This window comes from Clinocottus analis, unplaced genomic scaffold (genome assembly GCF_023055335.1).
Source record: "Clinocottus analis isolate CAN_PGR_092001 unplaced genomic scaffold, fCliAna1.0.p SCAF_20, whole genome shotgun sequence".
NCBI lineage: Eukaryota > Metazoa > Chordata > Actinopteri > Perciformes > Cottidae > Clinocottus > Clinocottus analis.
Window position 1 is genome coordinate 344,777 of NW_027175932.1, and position 13,519 is coordinate 358,295.

The following is a 13,519-nucleotide window of genomic DNA, read 5'->3' on the forward strand; positions in this document are numbered from 1 at the left end:
AAAAAGTAAAACGTTAAATTCAGTATTGAAACTTGTTTTTGTATTCATACATTGGACAATAATTTAGTGTGTGTGTGTGTGTGTGTGTCTGTGTGTGTACACACACACACATATACATATACACACATATACATACACACACACACACACACACACATAAAATACTATAATATATTGAGAATACATGTATGAAAATGTAGCAGTGAAAGAGTTTTTCGTACAGAGAGTACACAAAGTACACAAAGTACCACACAGGCGTAAAGTTCACTCACTTTATATTCAACAAAAAGGAAAAAGAAACGATCGTCTCGAGTTACAGCTTATTGTACAGGTCCAAGAGGAGCTCAGGGCTACAGGTAAACAAAACAACAGGGCTACAGGTAAACAAAACAACAGGGCTACAGGTAAACAAAACAACAGGGCTACAGGTAAACAAAACAATAATGAGTGGAAATGAAACAACGAATCCATCGCCCGGAAAACCTGGAGACAAAAGTGCTTAAAAGAAAATACAGAAGAAAACAACGACTTGACCTTTTTACAGTTCATACTTTCTTTGAGCTTCGACCACAAACTGCACAGGATCCGACCTCATACCGCTGGTTTAGAAAAGGCTGGGTATCGAACCCACGAGCCGTACCGACTGAAACATGCCCGTGAACCTTCACGCAAAGACTTAAAGAACCAAACGTAAAGACTCAAACAACGCGTTCCCAGGAGAGTCAGCAGGTCGATTTGTGTTTGGAAGAAATATTTTGTTCTCTGGGTTCAAACAAAAAAAGTATTTGAAGAAATAAAGACATAAAATAACCACAAAAATAAATAAAAACGATTTGGACGTTTGGATTTTCATAGGTTTGTTATCAAAAGGTCAGATATTATTATTTGTGTTAGTAACAAAGTGTTTATATTTACTCTTCTCCGTCATCGTACCGTTGGATTCATCGGTTCTCATGAAGACGTTCAGATTTAATCTGGTTCATAAAAACTTGTTAGAAACAGAAGAAACGATTAAATGTCACGAAGTAAAAAGGAGAAACGTTCTCTTCACAAATTGGACATCTTTGTTTCAGCTCTCGTGAAACTTTACTGTGAAGTTTTGTCCCAGAATGAAAGTCCTGTAAAGTGCAGTTAGAGAACTAGGAAGTACGGAGGCCGCCGAGCGCCATCACGTTGACCTGTTACTCTGGTTTCTTTTCTTTAAAAGTTTTTTTTGCAGAAAAACGTTGTTATATTTTTCAAAGTATCGTAAAATTACTTTTTTCTATTTGTACCAAATATTTTTAAATCTATAATGCTAACCAGCTCACTTTTATTTTTTATTGCTTTTTATTCATAATTAGATTTTCGAATACTTTTAATATCACTGCTGAAAAAACAGTTCATGAGATTATTTTAATGAAACATTTCCTAAAAGGAAGTTTACTGAGAACCAGATTAATTATTTCACCTGTTCCTTTAAATCAAAAACGTCTCATTAAGACAGAAAATGTTTTTATGCAACTAAAGAAACAAATCAACGCGTAAACATTAAGATTGTCAGATCCATGCTGGTGGGATTTTTCTCATAAGCTCAACAACAAACTGAACGTTGTGACGACAGGAAGTTAAAACACGACAACAGGAAGTTAAAACACGACGACAGGAAGTAAAAACGTGACAACAGGAAGTAAAAACGCACCACTGACTCGACGATCAAAGTCGTCTAGTAAAATGTAAAATATATTTCCGTCAACACGAGAAGCAAAAACACAGATTTAACAGAATAAAGAAACCGACTGTTGACCTTTGACCTCCGGTTCGTGGTCCCAGCATGCACTCTGTCACTAACACTAGAAACCTGGATATGTTCTTCTGATCTGAGATTGTCGCCGAACGTTTGGAGTGAAACTCTGTAGAAAAATATAATGAGGCAATATAAAAAAAGACGGAATGAAAAGTACTGCAAGAGTTCAATGGATAGATTTACAATGATTTTCTATATAGCTTATAAATACGATATCTACACAATATGTGGTACAAAAATACTATAAAGCATTTAGTGGGCACTGGATTTCATGTGTGTGTTTCCTTAAAGTAACAGTAACGTTTAAAAATAAAAAAGTGATGACGACGTGGAACTCTTCAGGCACAAGATCGTGTTCACGGGGGGAACTAAAGAAACGCGACACCGCGTCGGGTCAAAACACAACTATGTGAACGTTGCGAGTCATGTGACGCCCGATCTTCACCGTTCAGGGGACGCGCTTCAGTGTTTCAGTAAGGAGGCCCTGAAGCGACGAAGTAAACAACAACACAAACAAAACAACAAAAACAAACGAGGCTGATTGTCTTCAGATTCTGGAATGTATGGAAGTCCATTTTGGCTTCCACACGTCAGGGCCCCAACGGGCTTCCACACGTCAGGGCCCCAATGGGCTGCTTCCACACGTCAGGGCCCCAATGGGCTTCCACACGTCAGGGCCCCAACGGGCTGCTTCCACACGTCAGGGCCCCAACGGGCTTCCACACGTCAGGGCCCCAACGGGCTTCCACACGTCAGGGCCCCAACGGGCTTCCACACGTCAGGGCCCCAACGGGCTTCCACACGTCAGGGCCCCAACGGGCTGCTTCCACACGTCAGGGCCCCAACGGGCTTCCACACGTCAGGGCCCCAACGGGCTTCCACACGTCAGGGCCCCAACGGGCTTCCACACGTCAGGGCCCCAATGGGCTGCTTCCACACGTCAGGGCCCCAACGGGCTTCCACACGTCAGGGCCCCAATGGGCTTCCACACGTCAGGGCCCCAATGGGCTTCCACACGTCAGGGCCCCAACGGGCTGCTTCCACACGTCAGGGCCCCAACGGGCTGCTTCCACACGTCAGGGCCCCAATGGGCTTCCACACGTCAGGGCCCCAATGGGCTGCTTCCACACGTCAGGGCCCCAACGGGCTGCTTCCACACGTCAGGGCCCCAATGGGCTTCCACACGTCAGGGCCCCAATGGGCTTCCACACATCAGGGCCCCAACGGGCTTCCACACGTCAGGGCCCCAACGGGCTTCCACACGTCAGGGCCCCAACGGGCTTCCATACGTCAGGGCCCCAACGGGCTGCTTCCATACGTCAGGGCCCCAATGGGCTGCTTCCATACGTCAGGGCCCCAATGGGCTGCTTCCATACGTCAGGGCCCCAACGGGCTTCCACACGTCAGGGCCCCAACGGGCTTCCACACGTCAGGGCCCCAACGGGCTTCCACACGTCAGGGCCCCAATGGGCTGCTTCCACACGTCAGGGCCCCAACGGGCTTCCACACGTCAGGGCCCCAATGGGCTTCCACACGTCAGGGCCCCAATGGGCTTCCACACGTCAGGGCCCCAACGGGCTGCTTCCACACGTCAGGGCCCCAACGGGCTGCTTCCACACGTCAGGGCCCCAATGGGCTTCCACACGTCAGGGCCCCAATGGGCTGCTTCCACACGTCAGGGCCCCAACGGGCTGCTTCCACACGTCAGGGCCCCAATGGGCTTCCACACGTCAGGGCCCCAATGGGCTTCCACACATCAGGGCCCCAACGGGCTTCCACACGTCAGGGCCCCAACGGGCTTCCACACGTCAGGGCCCCAACGGGCTTCCATACGTCAGGGCCCCAACGGGCTGCTTCCATACGTCAGGGCCCCAATGGGCTGCTTCCATACGTCAGGGCCCCAATGGGCTGCTTCCATACGTCAGGGCCCCAATGGGCTTCCACACGTCAGGGCCCCAATGGGCTGCTTCCACACGTCAGGGCCCCAACGGGCTTCCATACGTCAGGGCCCCAATGGGCTTCCACACGTCAGGGCCCCAATGGGCTGCTTCCACACGTCAGGGCCCCAATGGGCTGCTTCCACACGTCAGGGCCCCAATGGGCTGCTTCCATACGTCAGGGCCCCAATGGGCTGCTTCCATACGTCAGGGCCCCAATGGGCTTCCACACGTCAGGGCCCCAATGGGCTTCCACACGTCAGGGCCCCAACGGGCTGCTTCCATACGTCAGGGCCCCAATGGGCTGCTTCCATACGTCAGGGCCCCAACGGGCTTCCACACGTCAGGGCCCCAACGGGCTGCTTCCATACGTCAGGGCCCCAATGGGCTTCCACACGTCAGGGCCCCAATGGGCTGCTTCCACACGTCAGGGCCCCAATGGGCTGCTTCCACACGTCAGGGCCCCAATGGGCTGCTTCCACACGTCAGGGCCCCAATGGGCTGCTTCCACACGTCAGGGCCCCAATGGGCTGCTTCCACACGTCAGGGCCCCAATGGGCTGCTTCCACACGTCAGGGCCCCAATGGGCTGCTTCCATACGTCAGGGCCCCAATGGGCTGCTTCCATACGTCAGGGCCCCAATGGGCTTCTTCCACACGTCAGGGCCCCAATGGGCTTCTTCCATACGTCAGGGCCCCAATGGGCTGCTTCCATACGTCAGGGCCCTAATGGGCTTCTTCCACACGTCAGGGCCCCAATGGGCTTCTTCCACACGTCAGGGCCCCAATGGGCTTCCACACGTCAGGGCCCCAATGGGCTTCCACACGTCAGGGCCCCAATGGGCTGCTTCCACACGTCAGGGCCCCAACGGGCTGCTTCCATACGTCAGGGCCCCAATGGGCTTCCACACGTCAGGGCCCCAATGGGCTGCTTCCACACGTCAGGGCCCCAATGGGCTGCTTCCATACGTCAGGGCCCCAATGGGCTGCTTCCATACGTCAGGGCCCCAATGGGCTGCTTCCACACGTCAGGGCCCCAATGGGCTTCCACACGTCAGGGCCCCAATGGGCTTCCATACGTCAGGGCCCCAATGGGCTGCTTCCACACGTCAGGGCCCCAATGGGCTGCTTCCACACGTCAGGGCCCCAACGGGCTGCTTCCACACGTCAGGGCCCTAATGGGCTTCCACACGTCAGGGCCCCAATGGGCTGCTTCCACACGTCAGGGCCCCAACGGGCTGCTTCCATACGTCAGGGCCCCAATGGGCTTCCACACGTCAGGGCCTCCGCACAGCTAATCACACCTCCCCTGGTCAATGCAGAGCGGCTCCTGGTTTGATCGATCGGTTGATTGGCTAATAAATATGTGCTGTTATTGCTTCATGACGGTCACATGACGTCCCATCAGACACGATGCTACGAACCGTTTAACTGATCAAATGTAAATCAAAGTACCACGTTGTCACACGTTTACATGGTAACTATCGACGCTGCCGGGCCTCGTCCTCCTCCTCTTCCTCCTGATGTTTTTCATATTTGGCATCAGATAATTTAAATGTCTGCTGTGAGCTCTTTTGTCCTTCAGCCTCTTCCTCTCCTGGTTTAAGGCAACTTATATTTGTGATGATTTTTAATAAAACCTTTTCTTAAAAAAATGTACAAATGTCTGAATACAAACCTCTATGGCATCATCAGTAAACGCTGTATAGAAAATATATAAATATGCTTTTCTCTTTGTCAATGTACAAATGTTCTGCAGCGCCCGTCAGCTGCTGCTCCTCCTCTTCATCACTCCCGTTTCCTAAACCTCATATATGCACATTGCTATTTACAGCGGGGGCGGGGCTCAGGAGGAGTCCGTGCAGGGCGAGGGCGGCGGCGGGTACAGGTGGTGGGCGTAGCTGCGCTCGGTGTACGGCGACGGCGGGCAGCTCTCGCAGTTCTCCTCCGCCGACAGGTACTGGCTGCGCGGCGTCGGCGGCGGCGGGAACGGCTCCGAGTCGTAGTTGAGGTCGCTGGCGTAGCCCTTAGCGGCGCCGGACTTCAGCGGCGCCCGGCGGCCCGGCGTGTAGTCGCTGTCGCACACGTCGGTGCTGCAGGGGGTGGTGGGCGGGGCAAAGTGGCGGTAGGTGTAGGGCCGGTAGCTGGGAGGCGGGAAACACCACCGAAGAAGAAAAGACAACAAAAGGATAAGAGATAATGAACAGAAACATCCTGAGAGGCTGAAACCGTCTAGTGAGGCTTCTGGGGCCCGAGACGCTGCAGGAACACGACCATATATGGTTACATGCACATGAAGGGCCACCGAGATAATAATGACAGGTATCAATATGTATTAACATAAGATAATCAGAGATATTGATCAGCTGTACCTGTAGGAGCGGTGCGTTGAGGGGCTGTTGGAGGAATAACCGAACTCGGCGGTGTACTGAGAGCGAACTGTAGCCGGAGACGGAGGAGGGTTCAGGATCTGGAACCACACACGATCAAGATGAACAGAACGAACTAAAAACATTAAAAACATCCCGCTTGTCATGTGACGCATGTGAGATATCTCCCGTATGTCACATCCCATGAGCGGTGGGCGTGGCCTCACCGGGGGGAAGTAGGTCCCTTTGGTGCTGGACGAGCTGCTGGACGACGCCCCGGTCACGTGGGCGCGGTCGTACGGCGGCCCGCTGCTCCCGCCCACGATGCTGAGGGAGCCAATCACGGACTTGCCCCTGGACATGCCTGTTGGCGTGGAAACAAGAGACGTCAGCTCGGTGAGGGGAGTGGAGGAGGAGGAAAAGGAGGAGGAGGAGGAGGAGGAGGAGGAGGAGGAGGAGGAGGAGGGGTCCCACCCGGCAGCGAGCTGGACAGCGAGCTCGGATGCGGCACGTAGCCGAGCGGCACCGAGGACGGCCCGTGGACCACGAAGTCGTTGGCCACCGTCTCGCCGTCGTCCTTCATCTGAGGGCAGAGGACGCGCTGGCACACGAAGTACACGGCGCCCACCACGAACAGAGCCATGACCACGCCCACGATGGACCCGATGGTGTTGTTGGAGGGGGGCGGCGGCTCCTCCGTCGGGTCTGAAAGACATCAGATCGTTCAACATTACTACCGTGACCTCCTGTCCTCGAACGCATCGCGAGGTGAGGTGTTGTTGCCTCACAGCAGCCGAGCTCGTCAGAGTTGTCCGTGCAGTCCGTGTTGTGGTCGCACTTCTTGTGCTTCCCGATGCACTGACCATTAGAGCAGCTGAACTGGTCCGGAGGGCAGCGCACTGGGAGACACACACACACACACACACATATATATATAAATAAAAACACACAAACAAAAAATAATAATAATTTGAAAACTTTTTTTTTTTTTATTTAAATTTTTTTTTTTTAATGTAAAAAAAAGAAAAAAAAGTTCACACAAATTTTTGTTGTTGTAAACTTTAAAAAAAAATGCACACACAAAAATAAAATATATATTTTTTTCTCAAACCTTAATTTTTTTGTAAACTTTTACAAATGAAAAATAAACAAAACCTTAAAAAAAATAGAAAAAATAAATAAATAAAATAGAAAAAATTAAATATTTTTTATAACTTTTTATTTTTATTTTTTAAATAAGCGTGTACAAAGGTGCGGCCTCACCTTCACACTTGCTCTCGTCGGACCGGTCCTGGCAGTTGACCTCCCCGTTGCAGCGCATGCTGAGGCTCACACACTGCCGGCTGTCGCACTGGAACTCCTCCGGCGAGCACACAGGACACGCCTCCTCGTCGCTGCTGTCGTCGCACTCGGCGAAGCCGTCGCATCTCCAGGCCTGAGGGATGCAGTCCACCTCACCTGAGCTGCACGAGAACTGCTCCGGGGAGCAGGTGGGCGGCTCTGAGGGGACAGGACCAGTTAACCCAGTGAGAGGGACCAGTGACACCAGTAAGAGGGACCAGTTAACCCAGTCAGAGGGAACGGACCAGTTAACCCAGTCAGAGGGACAGGACCAGTTAACCCAGTCAGAGGGACAGGACCAGTTAACCCAGTCAGAGGGACAGGACCAGTTAACCCAGTCAGAGGGACAGGACCAGTTAACCCAGTCAGAGGGACAGGACCAGTTAACCCAGTCAGAGGGACAGGACCAGTTAACCCGGGCAGAGGGACAGGACCAGTTAACCCGGGCAGAGGGACAGGACCAGTTAACCCAGTCAGAGGGACAGGACCAGTTAACCCAGTCAGAGGGACAGGACACCAGTAAGAGGAACGGCTCTGCCTTACCTCCACAGGACAGCTCGTCCTGCAGCAGCACCAGGTGGACGGGACACGAGCAGCGAGTCGTTCCGTCGCCTTTCACGATGCAGATGTGAGAGCAGCCGCCGTTATCCCAGGTACACGGATGTTTACCTGCAGGGAGGACAGGTGAGACACACAGGACAGGAAGGGTCAAATAAGGACAGTCCTTCAAACAACCTTTTATTGTTTTCAACACACCAACTTCATCTCTCTATGACCCCCCCCCCGCCCCCCCAACGCCTCACCGTACTCCCTCATGTCTCTATAGCCCCTCCCCCTGCCTCCCCTGCCCCCCCCGCCTCACCATACTCCCTCATGTCTCTATAGCCCCTCCCCCTGCCTCCCCTGCTCCCCCCCCGCCTCACCATACTCCCTCATGTCTCTATAGCCCCTCCCCCTGCCTCCCCTGCTCCCCCCCCGCCTCACCATACTCCCTCATGTCTCTATAGCCCCTCCCCCTGCCTCCCCAGCTCCCCCCCCGCCTCACCATACTCCCTCATGTCTCTATAGCCCCTCCCCCTGCCTCCCCTGCTCCCCCCCCGCCTCACCATACTCCCTCATGTCTCTATAGCCCCTCCCCCTGCCTCCCCTGCTCCCCCCCCGCCTCACCGTACTCCCTCATGTCGAGCTCGTGCACGGCGTGGATGTCGCTCAGGTAGGCGATGCGGGCCTGGATCTTGGTGCGTCCCTCCCTGGTGGTCTTGTCGATGCGCTCGATCATCTGCTGCTGCTTGTCGATCCAGTACAGGTGGCTGCCGAACACGGTGAGGCCCACGGGCTGCAGGATGTTGGAGTCGGCCATGACGATGCGGTTGGCTCCTGCAGGTGAGAGGCGCCGGGGGGGAGAAACAAAACAAGGTTGTCGGGCCAAAAGGATCAGAGGCAACCAAACGGGTGAGAAACTGAGGGGTGAGGCGGGAAGGGGAGGGGCAGGAGGACAGGGACGCATGTTTAGCTCCAGACACCTGTATTACACCTGTTACACCTGTATTACACCTGTTTAACATATTATAACATAGAACACCTGTATAACACCTGTGACACGCGGTCAGCTGCATGATCCTCTCCCACATTCCTGAACGGAGCTCCGAGAATTTCAGGAATGTGCTGAGACCTCGACTCTGTCTGCTCACAGGGAGACAGACTCATGTCTATGAACGGCTAACTTAGCTTAGCATAACAACTGTACACAGCTAGCTTAGTTTAGCATAATGGCTGCAAACAGCTAGTTTAGCTTCGTCTGTGTTTAATCTGCTCAAAACTCTAAAAATTAGTATTACATTTTTTACTTTTCTTTTCTGGAACTGCGATAAAACTACAAATTAAAATGTGTACACTTGAGACGAAACAAAGCAGATCCAAAGGTCGCCAGCCTTTAGGCTAAGCTAACAACAGTCGCTCGGTTCCACCCTCGCGGACTCACCGGACAGGTCGCTGCTCTCGATGCGCCGCAGGTCCGAGTCCACCCAGAACAGCTTCCCCAGCGCGTTGTCGATGGCCAGCGCCACGGGCTTCCCCAGCCCGCTGAAGAACAGAACCTCCCGCTCCGTCCCGTCCAGCGCCGCGCGCTCAATCTTCGGGGAGCGCTCCAGCAGGTTGGTGAAGTACATGTACCTGCACACAAGAACCCGGGTCCACTTCAGACTCCAGTACTCTAGGACACAGACTCTAGGGCACTAGGACCCAGGAACCCACCCTCTCTCCGGGTTGACCACAATGGCGCGGGGCTTGTCGTGGTCGCCCCTCAGCACCACGCCGACCCGGCTGCCGTCGGTTCTGGTGACGTTGATGACGTTGGTGACCTCGCTGGTCCAGTAGATGAAGCGGCTGTAGATGTCGATGCTCAGGTCGTACAGCTGCAGGCCCTGACCCGGCCCGCCCAGCAAGCCCGAGACCACCGTCATGCTCTGCAGGGACAAGACCACACACACGCCGGGTCAGAGCCCGGCTCAAACCAGTAAGACAGGAGCCGGGGCCCCACCGACAGGAGCCGGGGCCCCACCGACAGGAGCCGGGCCCTTATCGACAGGAGCCGGGCCCTTATCGACAGGAGCCGGGCCCTTATCGACAGGAGCCGGGCCCTTATCGACAGGAGCCGGGCCCTTATCGACAGGAGCCGGGCCCTTATCGACAGGAGCCGGGCCCTTATCGACAGGAGCCGGGCCCTTATCGACAGGAGCCGGGCCCTTATCGACAGGAGCCGGGCCCTTATCGACAGAGGGCGGAGGTGGAGACCCGGTCCTACCTGGTTCCCGTCCTCCTGCGCGCGGCGGATGAGGTTCTGCTTGGAGTCGATCCAGTACAGCTGGCGGTCCAGCGGGTCGTAGTCCAGCGCCCGCACGCTGCGCAGGCTGTGGATGGGCAGCGTGATGTCGGGGCTCTGCTGCTCGTCCATCACCATGCGGTTAATGGCCGACTTCTGGCTGAACAGCAGAAAGGAGGTTGGAGCTGGAGGGGGCGGAGTCAGACAAAGGGGCGGAGTCAGACAAATTCCACAACTATATGATATCACAAATGTGATAAAAAAGTGTATACTGTTCAGTAACGTGTAAATACACGTATATAAAAACTACATATTTAGTAACAAACCGCTGCAGGTCTTGTTGTCGTAGTTCAGGGAGAAGTGGGCGGGGCATCCGCACACGAAGCTGCTGACGGGCACGGCGAGGCACAGGTGCGAGCAGTGCCCGTTGGTGGCGGCGCAGGCGTTCCAGCCGGCCTGCCGGGACGAGTGGAACACTAAGATGTCCATGACGTAGTCCAGGTGGCCCTGGATCACAGTGCGGTTCTGGCCGCTGGTCTTGTTGGCGCGCTCGATGCTGCGCTGGCTCCAGTCGGTCCAGTAGATGTAGTCCTGGTACTGGGTGAGGCCGAAGGGGTGCGGCAGGTCGTCCGCTATCACCTCGCGGTCCTGACCTGCAGACATGAGGTGGGTGAGTCCAAAGGGGCTCAGGCGGCTAGAGGGGCTCAGGCGGCTAGAGGGCCTCAGGCGGCTAGAGGGCCTCAGGCGGCTAGAGGGGCTCAGGCGGCTAGAGGGGCTCAGGCGGCTAGAGGGGCTCAGGCGGCTAGAGGGGCTCAGGCGGCTAGAGGGCCTCAGGCGGCTAAAGGGGCTCAGGCGGCTAGAGGGGCTCAGGCGGCTAGAGGGGCTCAGGCGGCTAGAGGGGCTCAGGCGGCTAGAGGGGCTCAGGCGGCTAGAGGGGCTCAGGCGGCTAAAGGGGCTCAGGCGGCTAGAGGGGCTCAGGCGGCTAAAGAGTGGCGGCTTTTGTCCTCCGTACAGGAGTTGATCAAATGATGGTATTTATACATGTGGTTGTGTTTTAATATACATGTGTGTGTGTGTGTCTCCTCACCCAGCATGTTGGAGGACTCGATGAGCGTGGTGTCCAGGTCGGTCCAGTAGAGGCGCCGCTCCGCGTAGTCGATGGTGAGGCCGTTGGCTCGGCCCACGTCGGCTACCAGCGTGATGCGACCCGTCCCGTCCATCGCCGCGCGGTCGATCTTTGGCTTCCCGCCCCACTCGGTCCAGTACATGTACCTGAGCACCAGGAGGCAGGGGGCATTATGAGTAAAATAAACACATAAACACAGAGCGTCAGCTGTTCTTACTGCACACATAGCTAAACTAAGCTAGCTCTTCCCCCGGCGGTAGCGCGTCCTCACCCTTCAGCCGGGTCCAGAGCCAGCGCTCGCGGGCTGTCCAGGTCCTTCCAGACCAGGACCTGCCGGTGCTGCCCGTCCAGCTTGGCCACCTCGATGCGGTTGGTGCCGGTGTCGGCCCAGTACAGGTTCTTGCCCAGCCAGTCCACCGCCATGCCCTCCGGGTAGTCCAGACCGAACTCCACCACGTGCTCCAGGGCGCTGCCGTTCATGAAGGCCCGGCTGATGGTCTGCATGGGAGGGTAAATGGGTTATTTCCAGGAATATACCACATGTTCAATGACTTCTCCAGGTTCTCCATACCCCCTCGCTCACCTTCAGGGTGATGTCGGTCCAGTAGATCCGGTTGTCTGTGACGTCGAAGTCGAGCGCCGAGGCCTCCTTGACGCCGGTGAGCGGGATGGCCACGTTGTTGTTGTTGGTCTCCAGGGAGATGCGGCGGATGTCGGTGTGCCGGGAGAAGAGCAGAAAGGCCTCGGGCACGATGCAGGTGCGCATGTCGGCCACCAGCTCCAGGCCGATGGGGCAGCCGCACTGCACGCCGCGCGGCTTGTACAGGCACAGGTGGCTGCAGCCGCCGTTGCTGTCGGCACACGGGTTTGTACCTGAGTGAGGGATGGGGGGTGGATTACAGGTGAGGTTCACGGAGGAGGACTTACGTTTACTCTATGTTAAACCGACCTGGTCCTTAAATCGGGTGTTTTTTGAATGGGGTCTGGTGTGTCGTACGACACACCAGACCCCATTCAAAAAACACCCGATTTAAGGACCAGGACCCCGGAGGAGGACTCCAGGTGTTCGGTACTCACCGACGGCCTGGTGCACGTAGGCGGCCTTGAGGCCCATGAGGTCGGGCAGCTGGTCGATGATGAACTGGCGCTCCGCCGTGCGCTTGTGCACGCGCTCGATGCTGCGGCGCTGCCAGTCCGTCCAGTAGATGAAGTCTCCCAGCAGCGTGAACCCGAAGATGTGAGGCAGCTTGTCCTCCACCAGCACGCGGCGGCCCGTCCCGTCCATGTCCATCACCTGGGGGAGAGACAGAACATTAGCATGTTTTCCCATCATGCTAATTAGAAGCAACAGCAAGCTAAAAAACGTCGGCTGTGATGCATCAACTCCCAGTCCCCCCACTGACCTCGATCTTGTCGGTCTTGGCGTCCCCCCAGTACAGCCGGCGGTCCTCATAGTCCAGGGCGAGTCCGTTAGGCCAGCCCAGAGATGTGTTGACCAGAACCAGCCGCTCCAGTCCGTCCAGGTCGGCCCGCTCGATCTTAGGCTCCTCCCCCCAGTCGGTCCAGTACATGTAACTGGGAGCAGACCAGTAGAGCCAGTTAATATCGGGATTACGATTATTAATAAGACAGGAAGGATCCTTATTACAGCATCGTAGAGAATTAGGACCCGGTTCAGGACTCGGATCAGGACCAGGATCAGCACTCACCCGGCCACGGGGTCCAGCACAATGGCCCTGGGCTCGTCCAGGTCTTCAGAGATCAGGATCTTCCTCATGGTGCCGTTGAGCCGGGTCACCTCGATGCGGTCAGTGCCAGTGTCGGTCCAGTACAGGTTCCGGGCGATCCAGTCCACGGCCACGCCGTCGGGGTGGTTGACCTGCAACGTGACCAGGAACTCGGCCTCGCTGCCGTCCAGGCGCGCGCGCCGCACCGCCTTCACGTCGTCGTCCGTCCAGTACACGAACCCGTCCACCGGGTCGTAGTCGATGGCGATGGCGTGCCGCACGTCGTCTAGCTGCAGGACCACATCTGTGAAGTCCGGCATGTCCAGAGAGATGCGGCGCAGGTCGGTCCGCCGGGCCAGCAGCAGCATCTGGGTCGCACCTGAGGAGGCGAGGGGGGGGCACACCAGGAGGGT

The 13,519-nt window shown here is 55.5% G+C and overlaps 1 protein-coding gene across 3 annotated transcripts in view; it reads right to left on the reverse strand.

Annotated features, from left to right (window-relative positions):
- Positions 1 to 4,994: 4,994 nt before the first annotated feature.
- lrp6 (low density lipoprotein receptor-related protein 6) overlaps positions 4,995 to 13,519 on the reverse strand; it is a 13,552-nt gene continuing 5,027 nt past the window's right edge. The window contains exons 6-23 of one of the 3 annotated variants that reach the window (XM_068586267.1): positions 13,089 to 13,485; positions 12,783 to 12,954; positions 12,457 to 12,673; positions 11,963 to 12,252; positions 11,651 to 11,877; positions 11,341 to 11,525; positions 10,580 to 10,906; positions 10,236 to 10,438; positions 9,686 to 9,897; positions 9,414 to 9,604; positions 8,600 to 8,809; positions 7,976 to 8,101; positions 7,355 to 7,591; positions 6,955 to 6,990; positions 6,566 to 6,796; positions 6,319 to 6,455; positions 6,095 to 6,192; positions 4,995 to 5,866 (exon numbers count right to left, since the gene is read on the reverse strand). In XM_068586267.1, the coding sequence (XP_068442368.1) occupies positions 5,569 to 5,866; positions 6,095 to 6,192; positions 6,319 to 6,455; positions 6,566 to 6,796; positions 6,955 to 6,990; positions 7,355 to 7,591; positions 7,976 to 8,101; positions 8,600 to 8,809; positions 9,414 to 9,604; positions 9,686 to 9,897; positions 10,236 to 10,438; positions 10,580 to 10,906; positions 11,341 to 11,525; positions 11,651 to 11,877; positions 11,963 to 12,252; positions 12,457 to 12,673; positions 12,783 to 12,954; positions 13,089 to 13,485 (3,794 nt within the window). In that variant the 3' untranslated portion in view covers positions 4,995 to 5,568. Of the gene's footprint in view, positions 5,867 to 6,094; positions 6,193 to 6,318; positions 6,456 to 6,565; positions 6,797 to 6,856; positions 6,991 to 7,354; positions 7,592 to 7,975; positions 8,102 to 8,599; positions 8,810 to 9,413; positions 9,605 to 9,685; positions 9,898 to 10,235; positions 10,439 to 10,579; positions 10,907 to 11,340; positions 11,526 to 11,650; positions 11,878 to 11,962; positions 12,253 to 12,456; positions 12,674 to 12,782; positions 12,955 to 13,088; positions 13,486 to 13,519 lie in introns of all 3 variants that reach the window. The other 2 variants (XM_068586266.1, XM_068586268.1) reach the window with 2 other exon arrangements.